Source organism: Camelus dromedarius, chromosome 5, assembly GCF_036321535.1.
Source record: "Camelus dromedarius isolate mCamDro1 chromosome 5, mCamDro1.pat, whole genome shotgun sequence".
In the NCBI taxonomy this organism is placed as follows: domain Eukaryota; kingdom Metazoa; phylum Chordata; class Mammalia; order Artiodactyla; family Camelidae; genus Camelus; species Camelus dromedarius.
This window is the reverse complement of record NC_087440.1, coordinates 81,931,125-81,957,511: the sequence shown is the minus strand read 5'-3', so window position 1 is coordinate 81,957,511 and position 26,387 is coordinate 81,931,125. Positions and strand designations below refer to the sequence as shown.

At 46.4% G+C, this 26,387-nt stretch overlaps 1 protein-coding gene across 1 annotated transcript in view; it reads left to right on the top strand.

Moving 5' to 3' along the window:
* NRDE2 (NRDE-2, necessary for RNA interference, domain containing) overlaps positions 1-26,325 on the top strand; it is a 50,032-nt gene extending 23,707 nt beyond the window's left edge. Inside the window, exons 8-14 of the mRNA XM_010988232.3 lie at positions 1,170-1,290; positions 14,558-14,733; positions 16,922-17,308; positions 18,067-18,995; positions 20,033-20,171; positions 24,617-24,688; positions 25,191-26,325. Coding sequence (XP_010986534.2) covers positions 1,170-1,290; positions 14,558-14,733; positions 16,922-17,308; positions 18,067-18,995; positions 20,033-20,171; positions 24,617-24,688; positions 25,191-25,316 — 1,950 coding nt within the window. The 3' untranslated portion in view covers positions 25,317-26,325. The remainder of the gene's footprint in view (positions 1-1,169; positions 1,291-14,557; positions 14,734-16,921; positions 17,309-18,066; positions 18,996-20,032; positions 20,172-24,616; positions 24,689-25,190) is intronic.
* Positions 26,326-26,387: the final 62 nt, after the last annotated feature.

Genomic DNA, 26,387 nt, shown 5'->3' with positions numbered 1-26,387 from the left:
CATTGGTAGCATAAACATAGTAAATAGGCAGAGTCTTTCTCTTAAGTGTGCTTTCTTCCATCCCTTTGATAAGAGCAAACCCTGTAATGAGGGAGGGTAGCCTTGCGTTTCCCCTCCCTGGGTGGCTGCTGTGTGCACTCGGAGTCCGGGTCTCTGCCCTCTTCCTGGGGTGCGTGGCTCTGGCCGGGCAGTCCTGCGGCTCCTGGCCCACTCTGAGCCCTTTGGAAGCCTGCTCGTCCTCTTCAAAAGGTTTCCTACACAAGCTTTCATTGAGCAGGTTACTGGCTCAGTCTTAAAGTCCTGATTGTCAGGTGATGATGTGATTGCTCTGCTGTGGGTTGCAGTGTTCACATTCCGTCCCACGCGGAACTGCTGCCCTTGGTCCGCTCCCGCACACTGCGGACTGACGGCCAGATGAAGGAGGGACGGGCCAGGCTGTCACATGTGGACCTTTTTATTCACTGGGTGCCTACCATGTTCAGCGCTGAGCCAGCAAGCATTTACTGAGTCTGCGCTCTGTGGGGGCCCTGTGCCAGGTGTTGGGAACACACCGTAACTGAGATGTGGTCAGGCCCTCGAGCTCACAGTCTGTCCTGTGGAAACTTCGCTAATATAATACTGTAAATCAACTAAACTTCAACTAATAAAAAGACTTTGAATCCCCTTCCCCTCAAAAGTTCTTAGCGGCAACTTGACTTCGGTTACTAGTTAGGGGGCCCCGTGGCATTCTGGGAACTGGCAGTGCCACTGTCCTGGTTAGACTGGCCTGCCAGCGTCAGAGCTGGGAAACCAGCCTTCTCCTCCCCGGCTGCAGGTCCCTCTCGGGCTTGGCCAGGCTTTTTGTAACCTAAGCTCAGAGGTGCCATCCCATCTCCTTGTGCCATGTTCTGTTTGTTGGGAGAAGTCACTTAGGTCCAGCCCATGCTCAAGGGTGTGAATACCACAAGGCCGGGGCAGGGTCACGGGAGGCTAGCCTGGTGGCTGCCTGTCACACTGGATAATTGTTTTTTCTGTTTTGACGTGTGTATCAGGTATCTCCTCCCAAGACTAACAACGAGCAAGATTTCAGGAATCGTAAGCCCCTGTTACGCCAGTCAGCATTTATTTTGCCCAGTGACTCAGCAGTCGTGGACAAGGTGGCCTAACCTCCATGTTTTAAATCCGGACAGGTGGAATTCTTTGAGCCCTTTTGGGACAGTGGAGAGCCGCGGGCTGGGGAGAAGGGCGCTCGAGGCTGGAGAGCGTGGATGCACCAGCAGGAGCGGGGCGGCTGGGTGGTCGTCAGCCCAGGTAAGGCACCTCTCAGTTGAGTTGCGATGCCTTTTCCTCCTAGAATTTGTTTTTACCTATTCAGGGATTATTTGTTTATAAGTATAAGCTATTTATCAGTAGCTTAAGAACGTTATACAAACATCAAAATGTCAAAAATACATGAAGTAAATGAGCTAGGGGAATAGACTGTTTCTTCCCTTAGCATCTGTAAAGTGACCCCCCCACCCCCAGTTCCTTTAGTACATATACTGTGAGGGTTTGCGTTTCTTCCCAGAGGAAGTAATTTTTTTTTTGTATATGTATGTGTGTGTATATATATATATACATACATACACAAACATAGATTTATATTTATTGAAGTATAGCTAGTTTACAGTGTGTCAATTTCTGGTGTACAGCACAATGCTTCAGTCATACATGAACATACATATATTCATTTTCTTTTTTTTTTTAACATTTTTTATTGATTTATAATCATTTTACAATGTGTCAAATTCCAGTGTTCAGCACAATTTTTCAGTCATTCATGGACATATACACACTCATTGTCACATTTTTTTCTCTGTGAGTTATCATAACATTTTGTGTATATTTCCCTGTGCTATACAGTGTAATCTTGTTTATCTATTCTACAATTTTGAAATTCCAGGCTATCCCTTCCACCCTCCACCCCCCGGTAACCACAAGTCTGTATTCTCTGTCTGTGAGTCTATTTCTGTCCTGTATTTACGCTTTGTTTTTGTTTGTTTGTTTTTGTTTTTTAGATTCCACATATGAGCGATCTCATATGGTATTTTTCTTTCTCTTTCTGGCTTACTTCACTTAGAATGACATTCTTCAGGAGCATCCATGTTGCTGCAAATGGCATTATGTTGTCGGTTTTTATGGCTGAGTAGTATTCCATTGTATAAATATACCACCTCTTCTTTATCCAGTCACCTGTTGATGGACATTTAGGCTGTTTCCATGTTTTGGCTATTGTAAATAGTGCTGCTATGAACATTGGGGTGCAGGTGTCATCCTGAAGTAGATTTCCTTCTGGATACAAGCCCAGGAGTGGGATTCCTGGGTCATATGGTAAGTCTATTCCTAGTCTTTTGAGGAATCTCCACACTGTTTTCCATAGTGGCTGCACCAAACTGCATTCCCACCAGCAGTGTAGGAGGGTTCCCCTTTCTCCACAGCCTCTCCAGCATTTGTCATTTGTGGATTTTTGAATGACAGCCATTCTGACTGGTGTGAGGTGATACCTCATTGTAGTTTTGATTTGCATTTCTCTGATAATTAGTGATATTGAGCATTTTTTCATGTGCTTTTTGATCATTTGTATGTCTTTCTTGGAGAATTGCTTGTTTAGGTCTTCTGCCCATTTTTGGATTGGGTTGTTTATTTTTTTCTTATTGAGTTGTATGAGCTGCTTATATATTCTGGAGATCAAGCCTTTGTCGGTTTCACTTGCAAAAATTTTCTCCCATTCCGTAGGTTTTCTTCTTGTTTTACTTCTGGTTTCCTTTGCTGTGCAGAAGCTTGTAAGTTTCATTAGGTCCCATTTGTTTATTCTTGCTTTTATTTCTTCTAGGAGAAAATTTTTGAGATGTATGTCAGATAATGTTTTGCTTATGTTTTCCTCTAGGAGGTTTATTGTATCTTGTCTTATGTTTAAGTCTTTAATCCATTTTGAGTTGATTTTTGTATATAGTGTAAGGGAGTGTTCTAGCTTCATTGTTTTACATGCTGCTGTCCAGTTTTCCCAACACCATTTGCTGAAGAGACTGTCTTTATTCCATTGTATATTCTTGCCTCCTTTGTCAAAGATGAGTTGACCAAAAGTTTGTGGGTTCATTTCTGGGCTCTCTGTTCTGTTCCATTGGTCTATATGTCTGTTTTGGTACCAATACCATGCTGTCTTGATGACTGTAGCTCTATAGTATTGTCTGAAGTCTGGGAGAGTTATTCCTCCAGCTTCTTTCTTTCTCTTCAGTAATGCTTTGGCAATTCTAGGTCTTTGATGGTTCCATATAAATTTTATTATGATTTGTTCTAGTTCTGTGAAATATGTCCTGGGTAATTGGATAGGGATTGCATTAAATCTGTAGATTCCTTGGGCAGTGTGACCATTTTAACAATATTGATTCTTCCAATCCAAGAACATGGAATATCTTTCCATTTTTTAAAGTCTTCTTTAATTTCTTTCATCAATGGTTTATAGTTTTCTGTGTATAATTCTTTCACCTCCTTGGTTAGATTTATTCCCAGATATTTTATTACTTTGGGTGCTATTTTAAAGGGGATTGTTTCTTTACTTTCTTCTTCTGTTGATTTATCGTTAGTGTAAAGAAATGCAACTGATTTTTGAATGTTAATTTTGTAACCTGCTACCTTGCTGAATTCTTCAATCAGCTCTAGTAGCTTTTGTGTGGACCTTCTAGGGTTTTCTATATATAGTAACATGTCATCAGCATATAATGACACTTTTACCTCTTCTTTTCCAATTTGGATCCCTTTTATTTCTTTCTCTTGCCTGACTGCTGTGGCTAGGACTTCCAGGACTATGTTGAATAGGAGTGGTGATAGTGGGCATCCTTGTCTTGTCCCAGATTTTAGTGGGAAGCTTTTGAGTTTTTCACCGTTGAGTACTATGCTGGCTGTAGGTTTGTCATATATAGCTTTTATTATGTTGAGATATGTTCCCTCTATACCCACTTTGGCGAGAGTTTTTATCATAAATGGGTGTTGAATTTTATCAAATGCTTTTTCTGCATCGATTGAGATGATCATGTGGTTTTTGTCCTTTCTCTTGTTGATGTGATGTATTACATTGATTGATTTGCGTATGTTGAACCAGCCTTGTGTCCCTGGGATGAACCCCACTTGGTCATGATGTATAATCTTTTTTATGTGTTGTTGGATTCTATTTGCTAAAATTTTGGTGAGGATTTTGGCGTCTATGTTCATCAGTGATATTGGCCTATAATTCTCTTTTTTGGTAGTGTCTTTGCCTGGTTTTGGTATCAGGGTGATGGTGGCTTCATAGAATGAGTTTGGGAGTATTCCCTCCTTTTCAATTGTCTGGAAGAGTTTGAGAAGGACTGGTATGAGTTCTTCTTTGTATGTTTGGTAGAATTCCCCGGTGAAGCTGTCCGGTCCTGGACTTTTATTTGTAGGGAGGTTTTTAATTGCTATTTCTATTTCCTTTCTAGTGATCGGATTGTTCAAGTGTTCAGATTCTTCTTGATTCAGTTTTGGTGGACAGTATGTTTCCAGAAACTTGTCCATCTCCTCTAGGTTATCCAGTTTGGCTCCATATAGTTTTTCATAATATTCTCGTATGATATTCTGTATTTCTATTTTGTTTGTTGTAATTTCTCCATTTTCCTTTCTTATTTTGCTAATTTGTGCTCTCTCTTTTTTCTTCTTTGTGAGTTTGGCCAGAGGTTTGTCGATTTTATTTACTTTTTCAAAAAACAGCTTTTGGTTTGGTTGATTTTTTCTATGGTCTTGTTAATCTCTATTGTATTTAATTCCTCTCTGATCTTTATTATTTCCTTCCTTCTGCTGCTTTTTGGGGCTTTTTGTTCTTCTTTTTCTAATTCATTCAGGTGGTGGGTTAAACTGTTTATTTGAGATTGTTCTTCTTTTTTGAGGAAGGCCTGTATCGCTATAAACTTCCCTCTTAGCACTGCCTTTGCTGTGTCCCATAGGTTTTGAGTGGTTGTGCTTTCATTATCATTTGTCTCAAGGTATTTTTTAATTTCAGCTTTGATTTCCTCATTGATCCATTGTTTTTTCAATAACATATTGTTTAATCTCCATGCTTTCCTTTTTTTCTCCTTTGTTTCTCTGTTGTTGATTTCCAGTTTCATGGCATTGTGGTCAGTAAAGATGCTTGAGATAATTTCTATCTTCTTAAAATTGTTGAGGTTTCTTTTGTGCCCAAGTACATGATCGATTCTGGAAAATGTTCCATGTGCACTTGAAAAGAATGTATATCCTATTTTTGGGGGGTGTAATGCTCTGAAAATATCCACCAAATCTAGTTTTTCTATTGTAGTATTTAATTTCTCTGTTGCCTTGTTTATTTTCTGTCTGGAAGATCTGTCCAGTGATGTTAATGCAGTGTTAAAATCTCCAACTATGATTGTATTCCCATCAATATCCCCCTTTATCTCTGTTAGTAATTCTTGTATGTACTTAGGTGCTCCTATGTTGGGTGCATATATATTAATGAGTGTAATATCCTCATCTTGTATCACTCCTTTAATCATTATAAAATGTCCTTCTTTGTCTTTCTTTATGGCCTTTGTTTTAAAGTCTATTTTGTCTGAAATCAGTACTGCAACACCTGCTTTTTTGGCTTTTCCATTTGCATGGAATATCCTTTTCCATCCTTTCACTCTCAATCTATATGTGTCCTTCTCCCTAAAGTGGGTCTCTTGTATGCATCATATTGAAGGTTCTTGCTTTATTATCTAGTCTGCCACTCTGTGTCTTTTGACTGGAGCATTTAGTCCATTAACATTTACAGTAATTAATGATAGATGTGTGTTTATTGCCATTTTGAACTTATCTTTGCAGTTGAATTGGTATATCCTCTTTGTTCCTTTCTTCTTCCTTTTGTGGTTTGGTAATTTTCCTTTGTATTTTCATGGATTTTATTTAATTTTTGTGACTCCTTTGTAAATTTTTGGCTTGTGGTTACCCTTTTTTGTAAATCTATTAACCCATTACTATAACTGTTTTTATTAAACTGATAGTAACATGGTCTCAAACCCATCATACTGTTAAAAAAATTTAAAAAAGAAAGAAAAAGATATTCTATATTTCCCTGCCTCCCTCTCCCACTCTCAGTGATTTGTATGTCTTCTTTTATAATTTCTTGTTTACTTTATTTGTAATTCATGAGTTATCACCTTTCCAGTTGTGAGTTTCTCATTTCTGTAGCATCCTGCTGCTTTTCTATTTAGAATAGCCCTTTCAATATTTCTTTTAGCATGGGTTTAGTGTTGCTAAACTCCTGCAGCTTTTTTTTGTCTGTGAAACTCTTTATTTCTCCTTCTATCCTAAAGGATAGCCTTGCTGGATAAAGGATCCTAGGCTGCATCTTTTTTTCATTCAGGACTTTGAATATATCTTGCCACTCCCTTCTGGCCTGTAGTGTTTGTGTAGAGAAATCAGCTGAGAGCCTTATGGGGGTTCCCTTGTAACTTACTCTTTGCTTTTCTCTTGCTGCCTTTAGAATCATTTCTTTATCCTTGACTCTGGCCATCTTGATTATGATATGTCTTGGTGTGGGTCTATTTGGGTTCTTCCTGTTTGGGACCCTCTGAGCTTCCTGTACTTGGATATCTGATTCCTTCTTTAAGTTTGGGAAGTTTTCAGTCATGATTTCTTCAAAAACCTTTTCAATCCCCTTTGATCTTTCTTCTCCTTCTGGGACCCCTATTATGCGAAGATTGGGATGCTTTATGTTATCCCATAGGTCCCTTATGCTATTTTCATTATTTTTTATTTGCTTATCTTGTAGTTCTTCTGAATGGGTGCTTTCTATTGCCCTGTCTTCTAGATCACTAATTCGTTCCTCTGCATTATCTAGTCGGCTTTGCACAGCTATTAGATCATTCCTCATCTCTGTCAATGAGTTTACCCATTCTACTTGGCTCTTCTTTATAGCCTCAATTTCATTTTTGACATATTTTATATCTCTAAACACTATCTCTTTTAATTCCTTCAGCAATTTGATCACTCCTTTTTTGAAATCTTGATCTAGTAGGCTATCGATGTCTATTTCGTTGATCTTTCTTTCAGGGGATTTCTCTTGTTCTTTTAATTGGGAAAGGTTTTTCTGCTTCTTCACCTTGCTCATACCTCTCTGGCACTGTGGTTTATGGAGTATCAGTTGTTTATTTTGGTCCTTAAGGATTTTATCTATCTAATACCTATTTAGGAATAGAACTTAGGAAAAAAAAAAAACAAGAGAGAGAGAAAGAATTTTAAAAGAAGGGAGAAAGAGGGTTTGAAAACAGTGTATAATGAATAATAGAAGAGCGAGTTGAAGCAGAGTATTAATCGGGGTGAGACGTCCTTTTAAAACCTTTTCAAAAAAAAAAGGGGGGGAGATGAATAGATGTATTTGAAACCTGTGTCTAATCAATAACAGGACATCAAAACCCAAGAGAAATAGAAATGAATTAAGAAGTAAAAATTAAGAGAGTAATAGAAAATAGAACAGGTAAAAACAGATTTAAAAAAAAAAAGGGGGGGTGGGTTTGTCGGTGTTCTCCTGGAGTCTGTGTGCTTTTAATGTGAAGTCTTTCTTCGTCCTGTTTTGGAAGCTCAGCTTGCTGTTTTCAGAGGCTCTCCGTTGGCGCCCTCTTCTGTGCTGCTCCCAGCACCTGTCGGCAAGCAGATCGCGCCTCCTCCTAACACTGGGTCAGGTGCAGCTCTCTGCTGTGGGCGGGCGAGTCGCTGCCCCTCCGGATGCCGCAGTCAGATGTTGCAGACTGGCCAGGTAGGAGGGCGGGTCGTGCCCCCTCCCAGCACCTCTGTCAGGGGCTGTGTTCCTGCCCGAAAGGCGGGGGCCGCTCTCTACTTGCGCCGCCGGTAGCTCCGCTGCTCTGTGCGGCTGCGCGCTCCGCCCTGGTCGGCGCTCCGCAGGTGGGCTCGGGGAAGACCGAGGGTCAGCCTTGTCCCTGCTTGGAGCCAGAACCCAGCTCCTTGTTTGTCTTTGTGGAGCAAGTTTTCTGAGGGACCAGGATGGAAGGATCCTATCTGCCCTGGGCTGCAGGCCAGTCTCAGTCTGGCCTTTGAGGCTGCTAAGCCCTTCGGTGCGGATGCAGGTTTCGCCCCTGCCCCCGCCTGGGTGCTAAGCGCCGGAGGATATGGCGGCTGTGCCTGAGCCCCGCCTGTCTTCCCCCCAAAACTTTCCGCGGGTTTTCAGAGATGGGGGTGTGCACCCTTCCCCCGAGAGCACGTCAACCTTGCTGTTTTATGGAGGGCCCAGGTTGTTCTGCCCTGTGCACCCACAGCCACGGTGCGCAGCCCCTTGCGTTCCCCCGGGGCTGCCTCCGTGCAGCCGCCCCCGTCCTCCGCCCGGCTTGGGCAGCCTGGCCCTGCCCGCCGCTGCCGGCCGCGTCTCAGGCTGGGTGTTGGGGGGACGCTCTGTGCCCGTTTAACTTAGTTCTGTTAGTCAAGGGCTGCTCTGTACAGATCCGAGCCTCGGAGGCTCCCCCTCCGTCCCACTGGCCTCTCAGTTGGAGAGGGGAGACCCAGCGAGCGAGCGCCAGTCCTCCTTTGCCGCTCCCTCCCCGCGGGACCTGTCCCCGCGCTGCTTTGCCTTTTGTTCTTTCTTTTTTCCTTTTCTCCTACCAGATTTTTGGCGTCTTTATCTTTTGAAGAGGGCGATGTTCTCTCAGAGTTCCGCAGGTGCTCTGGTTGGCTGAGTGGGTCTGTAGATGTGGGTCTTGGTGTATTTGTGGGAGAGGGTGACCTGCGAGCGTCCTTCTACTCCGCCATCTTCTCCGTCTCCCATATATTCATTTTCTAGAGGAAGTAATTTTCATTTTTCCTTTTGTAGGTTGCTTCTGATTAGTAATTTTGTTACTAATCCCCTGCTCCCCCTCCTCCCATTTCAGTGTGTATTTAAAACAGTCTTTTTGTTTCCTTGGCAATGTACAGACCAGCATATTCTTTGAAAAATACTTGCCTTTTTCGGAATACTCTAATTATTAACTAGCATTTATAAAACTGTCATTCTAAATGACTCCAAAGTAGTTTCCAGATTTACACTCTTAACATGACAGTGGCCAACAGAAGTATGATTCAAGCCATGTACGTAACTTCACATTTTCTAGTAGTTACATCAAAAAAGTAAAAAGAAACAGGTGAAATTAATTTTGATAATGTATTTTGTTTAACCTAGTATGTCACAACATTACCATTTCAACATGTAATCAGTATTAAAAAGACAAATGAGATGTTTTGCCTTCTTTTTTTCCATATGAACTCTTCAAACTCTTGTGTATGTTTGACACTTAGGGCACATCTCAGTTCAGACCAGCCACTTTCAAGTGCGTGACAGCCACATACTGATGGCTTCTGATTGGACAGCTCAGCTCTCGGCTATTCAGAAATTGCTCCACTCCCTGGTTTTGTTGAAAGTGGGAGAGGGAGAGAGGCCAGGCTTGGCCAGCTTCTTCTCACAGGGTGCGAGCTTTCTGGGCCTCGGTCTCTTCATCTGAGGAACGGAAACTTGCGTTAGCTAAGGTCTGCGTGGCAGTGCAAGGCTCCAGACAGGCAGGGTCCCTGTCACCACTAAGGCGGTGGAGGGACCTTTTGAGACACGTCCGCCTCCCCCTCTGCCCCCACCGCTATGACTAATCTGTTCTCCATTTCTGTTACTGTATTATTGTTTTTTTCACATATGTTTATATAAATGGAATCATATGGCATGTAACTTTTTTCAACATTTTTTATTATAAAATTACACAAAATGTACCATTTTAAAGGGTACGGTTCTGTGACATTAATTAGATTCAGACTCTTGTGCAACCATCATCACCTCTGTCTACCTCCTCAACTTTTTCATCCTCCCCAACTGAAACTCTATACCCGTTAAATGTTAACTCCATCCTAAAGCTGCCTCCGCAGCCTGGAGAGCCACCGCTCTGCTTTCTGTCTCTGTGGATCCGACTACTTAACTACTTAAGAATGCCATATAAGTGCAATCATACAGTACTTGTTGTTTTGTGGCTGGCTTATTTCATAAAGCATGTCTTCAAGATCCATACAATATGTAACATGTGTCAATATTCCCTTCCTTTTTAAGGCTGAATAATTTTCCATTGTCAGCATAGACCACATTTCATTTCTCTCTATCGATGGATGCTTGGATTGCTTCACCTTTTGGCAGTTGTGAATAATACCACGTGAACATGGATATACAAGTATTTCTTTGAGACCCTGCTTTCTTTTGGGGATATACCAAGAAGTGGAATTGCCAGAACACATGATAGTTCTATGTTTAATCCTTTGAAGAACCATCATACTGTTTTCCACAATGGCTGCACCATTTTACATCCCCAACACCCACCCTCGAGGGTTCCAGTTTCTTCATCCTCACCAGCGTTTATTTTCTGTGTAACTTTTTAAGATTGGTGCTTTTTGTTTCATTAACTTGGCATAATTTCCCTGAGATTCAACCATGTTGTTGCGTGTATCAGCGGTTTGTTTTCTATTTCTTGCTTAGTGGTACCCATGGTATAGATGGACCACTGTTTGTTTCACTGTTCATCTTCTGTAGAACATTCAGGTCATTTCCAGTTTTTGGCTATTATGAATAAAACTGCTTTGGGAGTTAGTGTATAGGTTTCTGTGTGAATGTAGTTTTTATTTTTCTGTGATCAGCAACCAAGAATGCAGTTTCTGGGTTTTATGATAAGTGCATGTTTCGTTTTTATGAGAAACTGCCAAACTGTGTTCTAGGTGGCTGTACAATTTTACATACCCTGTTTGTCTGTTTTTAAATATTGATCTTTATGAAGACTCAGAATTTTCCCCTCTTCTTTCTTTTTGTTTTTTTTACATTTTTTTATTGAGTAATAGTTATTTTACAATGTTGTGTCAAATTCTGTGTAGAGCACAAGTTTTCAGTCATACATGAACATGTATATATTCGTTGTCACATTTTTTTTTCTCTGTGAGCTACCACAAAATCTTGTATATTTTTCCCTGTGCTATACAGTATAATCTTGTTTATGTATTCTGCATTTTAAAATCCCAGTCTGTCCCTTCCCAGCCCCCAACCCCCTTGGCAACCACAAGTTTATATTCTATGTTTATGAGTCTGTTTCTGTTTTGTATTTATGTTTTTGTTTGTTTGGTTTTTTTTTTTTTTTTTTAGATTCCTCATATAAGCGATCTCATATGGTATTTTTCTTTCTCTTTCTGACTTACGTCACTTAGAGTGACATTCTCCAGAAACGTCCATGTTGCTGCAAATGGCATTATGTTGTCGGTTTTTGTGACTGAATAGCATTCCATCGTATAAATAGACCACATCTTCTTTATTCAGTCATCTGTTGATGGACATCTAGGCTGCTTCCATGTCTTGGCTATTGTAAATGGTGCTGCTATGAACATTGGGGTGCAGGTGTCTTTTTGAAGTAGGGTTCCTTATGGATATATGCCCAGGAGTGGGATTCCTGGGTCACATGGTAAGCCTATTCCTAGTCTTTGGAGGAATCTCCATACTGTTTTCCACAGTGGCTTTCCTTGCTTCCCTCTCCCACTCTTAATGATTTAGATATCTTCTTTTACAATTTTGTGTTTATTCTTTTTGTAATTCATGGCAGTTATCTCCTTTCCAGTTATGAGTTTCTCATTTTTGTAGCATCCTGCTTCTTTTCTATTTAGGGTAGACTTGTCAATATTTCTTTTAGCATGGGTTTAGTGTTGCTTAAATTCTTTTAGTTTTTGCTTGTCTATGAAGTTCTTTATCTCTCCTTCTATCCTAAAGGATAGCCTTGCTGGATAGAGTATCCTAGGCTGCATCTTTTTTTCATTCAGGACTTTGAATATATCTTGCCACTCCCTTCTGGCCTGTAGTGTTTGTGTAGAGAAATCAGCTGAGAGCCTTATGGGGGTTCCCTTGTAACTCACTCTTTGTTTTTCTCTTGCTGCCTTTAGGATCATTTCTTTATCCGTGACTCTGGCCATCTTGATTATGGTATGTCTTGGTGTGGGTCTGTTTGGATTCTTCCTGTTTGGGACCCTCTGAGCCTCCTGCACTTGGATATCTGATTCTTCTTTAGGTTTGGGGAGTTTTCAGTCATGATTTCTTCAAATACCTTTTCAATCCCCATTGTTCTTTCTTCCCCTTCTGGAACCCCTATTATGCATAGATTGGCATACTTTATATTACCCCATAGATCCCTTATATTGTTTTCATTGTTTTTATTTGTTTTTCTCTCAGCTGTTCTGCTTGGGTGCTTTCTGTTGTCCTGTCTTCTAGGTCACTTATTCGTTCCTCTGCATTATCTAGCCTGCTTTGTACAGCCTTTAGGTCAACTCTCATCTCAGCAAGTGAGTTTACTAATTCTACATGGTTCTTCTTTATAGCTTCTATTTCATTTTTGACATATTTTATATCTCCAAACACTATTTCTTTTAGTTCCTTCAGTACTTTGATCACTCCTTTTTTGAAATCTTGATCTAGTAGGCCATCAATGTCTATTTCCTTGATCATGCTTTCAGGGGATTTCTCTTGCTCTTTTAATTGGGAGTGGTTCCTCTGCTTCTTCATATTGCTCATATCTCTCTGGCACTGTGGCTTAAGGAGTATCAGTTATCTACTTCTCCTGGAGACGGTGTGCTCTTAATGATTTTATCGAGAGGTCTTTGTGTCTTCACCCTGTTTCGTGAACTCAGCTTGCTGTTTCCAGAGGCCCTCTGTTGGCGCCCTCATCTGTGCTGCTCCCATGGCTGTCGGCTAGCAGATTGCGCCCCCTCCCAACACTGGGTCAGGAGCTGAGTTCTTACCCGGTGGGTGGGCGGGTAACTCCCCCTCCCGATGCCACAGTCAGATGCTGCGCTGGCCAGGGAGGCAAGTGGGCGGATCACGCCCCCTCCCAGCACCGTGGTCAGGTGCTGCATTCCTGCCAGGAAGGGGGGTGGCCGCCCGCCCTCTCCCGGCGCTGGTCACTCTGCTGCTCTGTGCAGCTGCCTGCTCCTCCTTGGGTCGATGCTCCGAAGGCAGGCTCAGGGAAGACCGCGGAACGGCCCCACCCCTGCTCTGTGCCAAATCTCAGCTCCTTGTTTGCCCTGGCGGCATGAGTTCTCTGAGGTGCCAGGGCAGAAAGATCCTATCTGCCTCGGGCTGTAAACAAGTCTCAGTCCTGCCCAGGAGGTTGCAGAGCCCCCGGGTGCGGATTCAGGTCTCGGCCCCGCCCCCGCCCGGGCGCTGCGCACTGGAGGAGATAGCGGCTGTGGCTGCGCCCGCCTCTCTTCTCGCGAGAAGGGCCAGTAATGGCAGCTCAGGTCTGAGGAGACAAAGGCTATGGTGCCCCTCCCCCCAGGGCATACCAGCTGTGTTGTGTTGCTTTTTTCGCAATTTATTGGGGACCGAGGTTGTTCTGCTCCGTATCCCCTCCCAGCCACGGCACACAGCCCCCTGCAGTCCCCCGGGGCCACCTCAGTGCAGCCGCCCCCGTCCTCCGCCCGGCTCGGGCGGCCTGTCCCGGCCCCAGCTGCTGGCTCGCATCTTGGTCTGGGTGTCACGGGGACCCTTTGTGCCAGTTTAACTCAGTTCTGTCGGTCAAGGGGTGCTCGGGGCAGATCTGAGCCTCAGAGGCTCCCCTTCCTTCCCACTGGCCTCTCCGTTGGAGCGGTGGTGGGGGGTGACCCAGCGAACGAGCGCCAGTCCTCCTTTGCTGCTCCCACACTGTTTTGCTTTTTCTTTCTTTTTTCCTTTTCTCCTACCAGATTTTTGGCGTCTTTGTCTTTTGAAGAGGGCGATGTTCTGTCGGAGTTTGGCAGGTGCTCTGGTTGGCTGAGTAGGTCTATAGATGTGAGTTTTGGTATGTTTGTGGGAGAGGGTGAGCTACGAGCCTCCTTTTACTCTGCCATCTTGCTTCTCTCAGCTCCCCTCTTCTATTCTGCATGTTCAGAGTTAGGAAACAGTGAAATAAAGTATAAGATATCTTGAATTGCCTCTTTAAAAAAATGTGAATGTCTGTCATAATCAGAAGGCCACTGGCTAAAAATTCTGATGGCTTAAGAAAATCTAAAACAATACAGTCATTAAATGTCACTTAGCCTTCTAGAACTGTGTTGTGCAATACAGTAGCCACTAGCCACATGTGGCTATTTTAATTAAAATTAGTTAAAATTACATAAAATTAAAAATTCAGTTATTCTCCCAGCTACATTTCAGGTACCCAGGAAGTCACATGTGGCTGGTAGCTACCATATTAGACAGCACAGATTTAGAACGTTTTCGTCATCATTGAAAGTTCTACTAGACAGTGCTGTTCCAAAATATGTGTCATTCCCATTTTAATTGCAGTGATAGCATTTCTGATAGCATCTGATTTCATCAGTTAACCTGCCCTTTTTTCATGGAAACTTGATTGATAATAGGAGAGTCTCTAAATGCCACTGAGTGTCCCGGAAGACTGGGCCTGGGTCTTACTCATCTTGGCATTCCAGTGCCCACTGCTGTAGCAGCACAAGCAGGTAGATGTAAGTGCTGGTGGTGGTTTCAGTTGCTAGAAGCTGTGTTCTTGTCTAGATGACGATGATGACGAACCAGAAGATGATGACCAGGAAATTAAAGATAAGACTCTGCCCAGGTGGCAGATCTGGCTTGCTGCAGAGCGGTCCCGAGACCAGAGGCACTGGCGGCCGTGGCGCCCCGATAAGACCAGGAAGCAGACTGAGGAAGACTGCGAGGATCCAGAGAGACAGGCGAGTCTCTGCCCCAGCCTGGGGGTCTTTGCTCTCTCGCCTTTAACCACTGGGTTTGGTTCCCAGAAGGAGGGCTACTGGCCTCTCTGAGCACTTGCCTAGCTGGGGAGATGCTAGCCTGCTCCTGTTCCTGTCTCCAGAAACTTCCCTCTTCCCCAAACCAGGGTAGAGTTGTGGCTGCTGGTGATCGGGAGCATAGGGCACTTGACCTGATAGTTTCTGTCCCCAAGGAGTAGGGTCAGCTCTCAGGTCACCCCCATGGAGAGTGTCTTCCGAGTTATTCAGTTAATTTTTCACATGGAAGCCCAAGGGCTGAGGGCTTAAAAACATAGAGTCACTGTCCTAGACCATTTAACTGTGTCCCCGTTCCCCACCCTACTCTTGGATCCTTAAAGATGTAGCGGATAGATTTGACTCTGGAAGACACGAGGGGCAGTGATGCCACGCTGGGACAGTCGGTGTGCAGCGCCTCCTGCTGGGGGAGGAGCGGACACTTACTGAGCACCTGTGTGTGCCAGGCACTCACTCACGTCACCTCCCCACAGTCGTCTCAGGACTTGGCACCTGCTCCTCTGTGTCTAGTGGCAGCAGCTCTGGAAGTTTCACAATAGAATAAAGGAAGAGATTCTCTTGATACCTGTCATTGAGCCGCTTTGACAAGATACCAACTACAGTTGACCCTTGACCAGTGTGAGGGGTTAGGAGCACTGCACCCGCCCTGCCCGAGCAGTCGAAAATCTGCGTATGACTTTTCAGTAGTCGTCCCTCCGTACCCGCAGTTCCATGGCCTCGGATTCCACCAGCCACGGGTCATGTGGGACTGGTGTGCTTAGTGAAACAAACCCGTGTATCAGTGCCCGAGTGGTTCAAGGGTCCACTGCATGCTGCTTGGCATGCAATATATTCCCAGGTCAGACAGATTTCACAGAGGTGCGGCTCCTGAGCTTTGACATGCTTGCTGTCTGTTCCCCTCCCGAAAAATTACGTGCCTTGAGGGTGGGGGATTTTTCTGTTTCCTTCGCAGCTGTGTCACCAGTGCCTCCATGATGCTTGTCCTGTGGCGAGTGCTCAGTGAGTAGTCCTGGATGTTGAAGGGATATCTGATGCCAGAGCTTCGGGTCTAGGCAGAGGGATCAGCATAAGTGAAGGCTCCAGGGGGCCTGGGATGTCCGAGGAGTGGTGAAGGGGGTGGCCAGACTGGAATTAGGGAAGAGAGAAAGGGGGGGTCCTTGGGCAGGAAGGAGGGGGGCCAGCCTCCAGGGGACCTCAGCTCACAGAGGGCTCGGTGCGCCTGCATGTGAGGTCCCTTCCCTGGCAGAGCTGAAGGCTTCGGGAAGAGTGGGTGGGGTCTGTCTTTGCCATTTGAGGGTTTTAGAGTTCATGGTCGCCCTTCCAAAGTTAGTTCACCAGGCTCAGCATTTCAGCCGTTTTCTGAAAACTCGTTTCTGGAGCAAACTCCTGCTGTGAGCAGTGTCTTAGATTTTTTTCTCTGGTCAAAACCTGGAGGAGAAGCATTTTCTGATGAATTGATGGTTTGGGTTAGTTGCATTCCAGGTGCTCCAGTTTTATTGGGCTCATGTTTTGATCTCCTCTTTGTTGAGAGCCACCGAGACCAGTCTGATAAGCAGGACACGAGACAGCATAGTCTCTGTGGCCTTACGTTTTAAAGTCATTACGTGAAATCAGCTACAAACATGTCCAGTTAGTATTAGGCTCTTATCATTGCTCTTAACATGGGCCATTGCTTCCTGTAGTTTCCGTCTTACCTTGCTGCTGTTTATGTATTTTTGAGCATATTTGTCATTTCCTGAAGCAATTTTGTACAAAGAAACCACAAAATAGTAAAGTTCTTCTATCTTAAAATAAAAATTTTCACTACTGTAACCTACCAAAGTAACTACGAAAGCCATTATGTTCTCAGAAGTGAATGTGATTCTGCATTTTCTGTGACTCCATTAGGACACCTTGAAAGTTTTCGCTTTGGTCTTGCCTCCTGCCCTCGGAGAGTTCCCAGGATGTGTGAGGATGCGGAGGAGCACTGCGGGGCTCCCTGCTCTCAGCTGGCCTTAGGAGGCCTCTAACGTTGACTCATTAGTACATCCAAAAAAAAAAAATTGTGGAAAAAATTGTGAAGGCTTTTTGTTCGCTTGCTGCATTTGGTCACTTGATTTTGACTTCAAAATTGCAGGTGTTGTTTGATGATATCGGACAGTCTCTGATCCGACTTTCCAGCCCGGATCTTCAGTTTCAGCTGATTGCGGCCTTTCTGCAGTTCTTGGGTGTGCCTTCCGGCTTCAGCCCTCCAGCCTCCTGCCTCTATCTGGCCATGGATGAGAACAGCATCTTCGATAATGGATTTTATGATGAAAAGCCCTTGACTTTTCTCAACCTTTCATTTTCCGGCATCGGCTGTGTCGGCTGCACGGACCAGTTGGGATGCCGGCGCTGGACCAGGGGTCATGGTCGAGAAGGCGAGGAATTCATCCGCAACATCTTCCACCTTGTGATGCCTTTGTTTTCAGGCCAGGAGCGGTCTCAGCTCTGCTTCTCCTGGTTACGGTATGAGATCGCAAAGGTAACTCCAGCTTCCTCCTTCCCCAAGTTGGGACTTCATTTCCTTGACGCTGTTTGTCAGTGGGATGGCCAGGCTCCTCAGGGCACTGGGCCACAGCCTCTCCTCCTTCTGGGACCCCTGAAGGCACTGGGTGTGTGGCTGCCCTTCTGAGGGGCCGTAGAGAAGAGGAGAACAGGAGAGAGTCCAGCGCGTCAGTGACGGGAGCTGTGTATTGTGTTGATTTGTTATTACCAGATGTCTGTGGTCATGTGAGCAGTTTGTGTTAAGAACCAAGCTTAAGCTTAAGCAGGGTTAGAAGATTTAGGGGCTTATTAAAATAGATAAAATAAGCTACTTACCCTGCTCTTTATATCTATTATCTGTTAGAATTTCATTTAGGATTGACTCTTCTGCCCTCTGCTGGCCACCAGTTAGTACTGAATTTGAACACCCCAAATTCTGACACTAACTGCAGATTGCACACACCAGGCAGTGTTATAAAAATAGTGTCTGATAAAATTTGGTGGTCACTTCTCTTTGGAGAAGAGCATTGGAGTATGTAAGCCTTGTTTATATGGGTTTCAGATGGAAACCTGGGTGTGTTCATTTTGGGGCACCCGTGGCCTTGAAAAAATCCTGATTTGTCTCTCAGGTTACCTAAGTGTTTCCCGAACGTGATGAAGGAAGACGCCTTGGATGGCTTTCTGCAGCTGGCAGTGCAGAGGGATTGCTTTAATATCTCAGAGCACCTGGAGTCATTCTTTCCTTTCTTCCTTTAGGTGATTTGGTGTCTGCACACCAAAAACAAGAAGAGATTAAAGTCACAAGGAAAGAACTGCAAAAAACTAGCCAAGAATCTCCTCAAGGAGCCAGACAACCGCAACAGTTTTTGCCTCTGGAAGCAGTACGCGCATCTGGAGTGGTTGCTCGGCAACACAGAGGACGCCAGAAAAGTATTTGATTCGGCCCTCAGCATAGCGGGGAGCAGGGGACTGAGGGATCACGAGCTCTGTGAGCTCAGCCTCCTGTACGCTGAGCTGGAGGTGGAGCTGCTGCCAGACGCGGGAGGGGCTGCCACAGCGCGGGCTGTTCACATACTGACCAGACTGGCCGAGAACGGGCCCTGCGGGCCCTGCACCGGCCAGGTCTTGGGCGTTCACATTTTGAAAGCCCGGAAGGCTTATGAACACGCGCTGCAGGACTGTTTGGGTGAGAGCTGTGTCTCCGATCCAGCCCCTACCGAGTTCTTTAACCGCCTGATTAGCTTGGTTAAATGCTTCATGCTCTTCCAGTATTTGACCATAGGGATCGATGCTGCTGTGCGGATATATGAGCAAGTATTTGCAAAACTGAAGGGCTCTGTTTCCCCGGAGGGCTCCAGCCTGGAGGGCAGTGCCAGGCCCCGGAGCCTGAGCCAGGTCCTTGAGGCCGTCACCCTGATGCACACGAGCCTGCTCAGATTCCACATGAAGATCAGCGTCTACCCGTTGGCTCCTCTGCGAGAGGCTCTCTCGGAGGCTTTAAAGCTGTATCCCGGCAACCCGGTTCTTTGGAGGGCATATATACGGATTCAGAGTAAGTCCCACAGCGCCAGTAAGACCAGACGGTTCTTTGATGCTGTCACCAGGTCTGCCAAACCCTTGGAGCCATGGTTGTTTGCCATTGAAGCTGAGAAAATGAGGAAGAGGCTGGTGGAAACTGTGCAGAGGTAACTACAGATCATCTTGTGCACAGACCTTGCTGTGTTTCCCCCACCCTGCTAGTCCTCAGGAACACGGACATGAATGCAGGCCAGGGCCTGCAACACCTGCCGTGGGGGTTCTCCATGTTGTAGAGTAAAAAGTCAGGAGAGGAAGAAGACTTGCAAGTAGCAGCAGCTTTCACCGGTGGCTCCTGTGGCTGGCTTCCTAGGCCACACTCTTGGGGTCCTGAGCGTTGCTTACGGTGCACGCATGGTGACTGCCAGGCCTTCAGGCGTCTGAGAGGCTGTAGTAAAAGCCTGGTGGATAAGGGCACAGGCTCTGGAGTTGCAATCTGGATTCAAATCCCAACTCTTCCACTTACCAGCTGTGTGATCTTGGGAAAGTCACTTCAAGTTTCTAATAGGTTCCCTTCCGTAAAATGGGACCAATTAAAGAATCTACTTCAGAACGTTGCTCCGAGGAGTGAGTGCTGAGCTCACAGGTCATGTAAAATAATTAGTAATTATGACTGCTGATGATGACAGTGTCACGTTTTAAATATCATCTGTTGATACTGTGTTTTATATCTGAAGCTAAGTGATAGGCTTGGGAACATACTAGCTCTGGCATCACTGTTCCTTCCAGAATCTCTGTTGTTGCCTCACTCTGGCCTTATAAATCGACTGTTCAGAATTGCCTCCGAATAGTATGTCAGTTTGCTTCTTTTTTATTTCTTCCATTGGGACTTTATTCGCTCTACTTTCAATTGAAAGATCTTTCCTTCCCATCCAGTACAGTTTGTATTCTGCTAATGAAAGGGTAGGCTTTCTTTAGAAAACAGAGAAGCAAGGAGTTTGTGCATGGCTTCTAGGCAGACTCAGCATGGAAGGAGCCACACTGCACCTGTACCCCACAGCCCCGGTGCCCACAGACCTGGGGGACAGCATGACCTCCCGTGCTCGGACCCAGTTTCCCTGACATTAGCTGCCTCTAACAGATCTCTGTCTACTGTGGTGTGGTTGTGAGAAGGTGTCTCAGAATTACAGGAGTCCTTGTCTTGCAGGGTGGACGGCAGGGAGGTCCACGCCACCATCCCAGAGACCGGCCTGACACATCGGATCAGAGCCCTGTTTGACAACGCGTTGCGGAGTGACAGCGGCAGCCGGTGCCCCTTACTGTGGAGGATGTATTTGAATTTTTTGGTGAGAAAAGATTTAGGGTTTTTGTTTTCATGCAGAGCTCTACTTCTTCCTTCATGAGTGAGGAAGTGCAGGTGTCCAGGACCGTGGCGTGGGACGGCTGGGAGGGCTCGCCGCCTCCGCCCACCTCTCGGCCTTGGTTAACCCTGTGGGGGCCCTGGCGGAATGACGTCGGGTCTCTCCGGACTCGGAAGGGCTCACGAGCTGCCTTTTCTGCTGGGGGCTTTGGTAGAATGATAGTGAGGAGTGAGGCCCAGGCTGTCGGTGCAGTGGCGTGTCTTGAGGTTTCTCTGAGTTTGTTGCCATTTTGCTCATAGAAATTTCTAGGTTCTGATTCTCTTTTGTTGTAAGAGACAAGATTGATCTAGGTCAGTCTAGAATGTGGTTTTAAAATAGACATTTCCAGAGCAGCTTTGTTTTTATATCTGAGTGCCACAGTAGTTGAGTATGATGAGATGCTGTTTAATTTTGTTAATGTGTTGTGCAGGCTGACAGGTGGTCCCTGGGCTTCACGGAGTCTGAATTGGCTTTGCCTTTGGTGAAGGCCTGGCACTGGGCAGGGCCTCATTTACTATAACACGTCCACTGCCAGGTTGCGTGCTTTTTTAGAAACACAATCTTCCAGGCCACTTGAATGTTGTTTAGCTCAAGGCTCTTAAATCATATCCAGGTGACCTCCATTGAACATTTTACCTCTCAGAAGCCAGGAGTGACCTTCCTTATACGTAAACATTATGTATGTTTATCTCTGATTATTTCCATAGGATAAATTCTCAGAAGTTGATCAGAGTATCTGAGCATTTCCAATTGACAGAGTCAACTTCCACGTGGCAGAGTTAGGTGTAAAGGGACAGAGTGAGTTAGGGGTTAGGAGCGGCTGGGCCTCTCCCATCCTCTTAGTGTCCAGAATTCATCTGGGTGCGTCCCCTGACCTCTGAGGAGCAGGGGAGGCAGGATCTCGGGGCGGCAGCTCATAGGCATACCCAGGACAAACAGGCAGAGGTCAGCATCAAGATGACTTGCCACCAGAGTTTCTGTGTTTTTAATGTTTATTCTTAGACTCAAAAGCGGAGATTTTTGTATCTTGACTTCTTTGTGTGAAATGGAAACCTTCAGAGGTCCAGACGCTGGTGTGGTGTCCGTGTGCACGTGTGGCCTGCATGGGGCCCTGCCCGTTAAGGGAATGTGGTGCGGGGGCAGCGCAGGGGAGCTGGGGTCCAGCCGAGCCGCACTTCTGTCCAGGCCCCTCCACCGCAGGAGCATGTAGATGCGCCCTAGCGGTTCCAGGGCTAATTCCCTGTGAATCTTCCTAGGCCATTGGAAGACCTTTAAAGTCAACACAAGGGAGAGCTTGCAGGTTTGCCTGTGTAACTTCTCCAGGCTTTTTTAGGTAGAGGAGAATAGGGTGAAGTGCAGACTTGCAGTATTTTTCTGCCATGAGCCAAGTCTGGTTGGATTATGGACAGAAAAATTCTTCTTGACTTGAAAAAAAAAGACAGGGACCCTTAAGGAGTTTTATCTTTTTGGAAAGATTAGCATTGGACCAGGAATTAATTAGGCCAGTGACTTCCCCAAGCAGCTCCTGAAGCATCTGGATGGGGTCCTAATGCTTTGATAAACACAGTGAAACAATCAAATTAGGGCCCAAGTGTGAGGAGTAGGCTGCAAGTGCCAGGTGAGGGCAGGAGCAGGGAGCCGGGGCCCCGGGGGAGGGCGCGGGGCTTGTTGGGCTGTGCGTCCATGCCGTCCGTGTGCACGGGCGTGTGGACGTGCGTGGGTCATACACGCAGGTGCATTTGCTTGCTTGCTTTTTCCTCCTGCAGAAATGATTGTGGGAATTAAAACCTATTTTTGGCCATGGAGAATATGGGAGAAAAAAGGAACTGGACAAACCGCGGTTGACTTTCAAATACGCTGTTCTGTGTACCCACATAATAAAGAAGTTTAAGTATATAGACCAGTTAGCTGAATTCATGAGCCTAATGAAAGAAGTCTTAATAAAGAGAAAGGGAGCAGTGGCATTTCTAAATTGGTACTCATTAGATTTTACTTTATCCTCAAGTATAATTTCTCCTTCCAGTCTGTGGACAGCTGGTAGACGTTGGGATATATTGAAAGGCCACCATTTACAAGAGCTGGTGGGAGGGAAAAGAATCCTCTTCAGTTACCTTTCAAGTGGTGAATAAATAAACCTCTAGCGAGAGAGTCCGTCTCCTCTTAGGAGTACTCGGATGAAGTAGTATAGAAATGTATTTTTTTTTAATTTAGGGAGGGTTGGATATCAGTTTCTGTCAAATTACTTTAAAAAAAAAACCGACAGTTGCTCAGAATCTTTTGTACTCAGATAAGAAAAAAGAATCCAATTTTGCAAAAGCCCAAAGACCTTCAGCCCTCTCATTTTGTCAGAGATGTTGCTTCCCCCATGTGGAGGCGGCAAGTATCAGATAAGAAGGTACAGAAATGCCAAAAGCAGAGACTGCTGAGCCCCTACACAGCTTGCCTAGCTGGGGAGCTCGGGCACTTGTTCTGTTACTGAGGACGGGCAGCTGCTGCTCTTACCCCCGGCCCGCCTGGCCCGGGACAGGGTTGAGGACCAGCTCAGGCCCCAGCAGGTGGAGGACCCGCAGCGCCAGGGCTTTCCAGAGCCTCGCCTCATTTTCATCCCCATGTGGACGACTTGGCTCCTGACCAAAGGGTGGCCTTGGTGTGAAGTCTTGGCTCCACTTCTCTCTGGGGACGTTGTGGGCAGAATTTGAGGCTCCTTGGGGACCGAGCCCAGCAGCCCTGGGAGCAGCTTGTTAGCTGCGTCTTCACTTCTGAGCAGGAACCTGGTTGGTGCCCAGAGATACTCTGCCTGAGGAGGGAGACATGCTCACCCAGCCGTGACCCACAGGGTCAGGGGCGTGGGGTCACCTACCAGTTACCGTCCAGCCTGACTAGGGAATGTTACAGGAAGCCATGGCTGGTTAAGATGAGAAAATTCAGGAGGTGAGGAAGGAGGGCATGGAGAGGGTAGCTTTCAGGAACTTTTCTTCCTGTTGGAACCTCTGCTCTGGTGAGAGGGAACGTGCATGTGAAGCCATGTCCTAGAATCTGAATCCTGAATGGGAGAAGCATCACCACCAGTCTTTCACCTGGCGTTTAACCCTCTCACACCTGGTACAGCAAAGGCATTTTCCGCTGGCCGACTGATTAAGGAAACAGCAGAGAGCAGTTCTCATTTGAGGACAGCCAGCTTACGTACCTGGATGTGTTGGGTTCCAGGATTATCTGTGAGTCTCACAAATACTCACTAACACAGTAATACAGTTTTTCTTCTTTCAAAAACAAGGAAATAAGCCTGAAGTTTATTTAGTGTTTTAGGATAGTTAGCACTGAAGTGTTTTGGTGTGTGAAGGAAGGACAGCTCACACTGGCTTCTTGGGTGTAAATTCAGAGGTCCAGCCTCGGAAGGGCCGGGGCCCATGCCGGGGGGGAAGCAGGAATCCCCCCAGACCGCGTGGCTGGCTTGGTGGGCGGCACTTGGAGCAAGAGGGGAAGGCCCGATGCTCACCTGAAGGGTATCACAGGTTGTCTCCGTGTCTGTGGGAGTTAACCGGAAAGAGCTGAGAAGGAGGTGAGGCCATCCTTGGTAGATAGAGTCCCTCGATGTCATTTCTAGGGGATCAGTCAACAGCCTTTACCGGTCCGGTCCCGACACAGCCTGGTGGGCAGAGCTGGCCTCCACTGGAAAGCTTTCCCGTGGGAACGGGAAGTCTGGGGGAGGTGGGTGGACAGAAAGCCCGGAAACAGACTTCAGCTCCATGAGCTCCAGTCGCAGCCTCAGACACCTGCCTGGGGAGCTGCCCGGGCGGGCTGTCTCCCTGGGGGAGCAGTCAAGTGATACATCCCTTCCTGGGACTCGGGAGAGGCCCCGAGGTGGTTGGTTAAGGGGAGACCACATGCTGTTCCTGCTTCCACAGCAGGCGTGGAAAGAGCACCTGTGAATTGAGACTAAGGATTTTATACCTTAGTATAAGAATGTGCTTAGAGAAAAAACGTGCTGAGTATCTGCCCACTCTGATGGAAATTCCTGACTGCAAATTTGCTTTTGATAAGGTTACTGCTTCAGTAATCCTGGTTATCTCATTTCTCTAAGATAGTTTTCAGAAAATGGCAAGTGTTGAAGCAAAAATTTTCTCTGTGTAAAGTCATCACCTTTATCTCATGCTTGAGGCCTCGTTCTAGGCACTCTTAGTGATGCGAGGTGGGCTGGCCACAGTAAAGGAGGAGGTGACGAGTCAGAGGTGTTCAGGAGCAGCTCCAGGCCCTTTGGGACACAGCAGTGACCCTGTGGGACAGGGACCCACCCCACCCAGCAGCCACCGTGGCGTTGCCCTGCAAGAAACAGTGCAGGAGGGGCCTTGACTCTGTTTCATCATTTTTGAATTTTTTTCCCCTTGCCTCAGGTTTCCTTAGGAAATAAAGAAAGAAGCAAAGGTGTGTTCTACAAAGCACTTCAGAACTGTCCCTGGGCAAAGGTAAGTTCTAAAGACCATGGTCTCTTCAGATTCCCAGGGACCTTCCTGCTAAGCCTCATCCAGCCAGTGTCAGGGGACAGAGCACCTCCCAGGCCTGGTCATAGTGAAAGTATCCCCTTTGGAGCCTGAGGGGCACTTGAGTCCTTCCCCTGCACTGGAGCTGGCATTTCATGGGAGCGTCACTTCAGGCTGCTGGTTCCCAGCGTTTGCCCAAAGCTCAGCCCAGATGCTGAATGTGTCGGGATCCATGTCCCAACTCTGCCTTGCCGAGTCTGGGTCAGGAGATGTTCAGAAATCAGATGATTGTGATTGCAGTGTCTGCCAACATCTTCTGGCCCCACTTTGAGTTTATTCCCTTTCCCTCTGCTTTTGAGTCCTTCCTGAACCACGTCGAGGTCCTGCCGAGTTAGGGCAGCGAAGGGTAGTGTGGGGTGTGGAGGGGCGGCAGGCAGGCAGGCTCACAGGACAGATGTGGCCGGCTGACTAGGCTCTCCTGCCCCAGGTGCTGTACATGGACGCCGTGGAGTACTTCCCCGATGAGATGCAGGAGATCCTGGACCTGATGACGGAGAAGGAGCTCCGGGTGCGCCTGCTGCTGGAGGAGCTGGAGCTTCTACTTGAGGACTAGAGACCTGGAGGGGCATGGGGAGCGTATCTCCGAGGCCTTGGCACCTGTCCTGTCCGAGCCAGGAGGAGCCAGGAGACGGTGACACATGCCTTCAAGCGTGTGTGCTGAGACCTCTGCCTTTGACGTTTGTTTCTTGGTAATTTGTGTCTGGGTTATCAGTCTCTCACCTCTTGCACTTTTTTTGCATGTGCAAGTGACACGAAAGCTGCTGTCTTACATATCATATATGTGAGTATGTGTATATATGTGCATAGACGAGGATCGTGTCAGGCGGTAACTGAGCCTAGCGTGGCCGGTGTACGAGTTCTTGTTCGGTCCGCTGTTGCCCTGCGCGGCCAGTGCCAGCCCTGCCCGGGTGAATATACATTCCTGATAGGCATCCTTGCTGCTCTCGCAGTTGAGGTAAGAAAGGTCCGGTTAACTCGGTACTAGGACCTTCTCCACCAGGCCGTATCCTCAGACCAGAGCAGTGGGGAGTCACTTAGAACTTGGTGTTCTCACCTGTATCAGATGTGTTCAGAGTTCTCATTTTTCCCTAAGCCCTGCTCTGTGATGCCTCCAACCATGGACCCAGCAGCTAGCATCACCTGGGGGCCTGTTAGAAATGCAGACTCTCAGGCCACACCCTGGCCCTGAGTCAGAACCAGTGTTCTAATGGGACTCCTTTCAGGGGACTTGTGTGTACATCACAGTGTGGAAAGCACTGCCCCAAGTAAGGACTCTGCTGCAGGGGAGCTCGCCAGCAGCCACCATGGCCGAGTGGAGGACGGAGCCAGCCCCTTCCCAGCAGATCCAGCCCTGCCTGTGCGACGTGCCAAAGGTACGCGTTCAGCGTGCGCGTCAGCTCAGCTTAAGATGTGGAGGCCCAGGCCGGCCGTGTACTCGTTCTGATTCTAAGGCTGTAACATTTGACTGAGAGAAACTAACTTCCCTGAGGTCCTGCTTTAAAAAAAAAATGGACAGTTTCTCTCTTGGCTTTTTTTAAAAAAAAAAATCATGCTGTCTAGAACCATTGAAAGCACGTTTCTTTCGCACCTCGTCCCAGAAGAGCCAGTGTTGTGGAACAAAGTT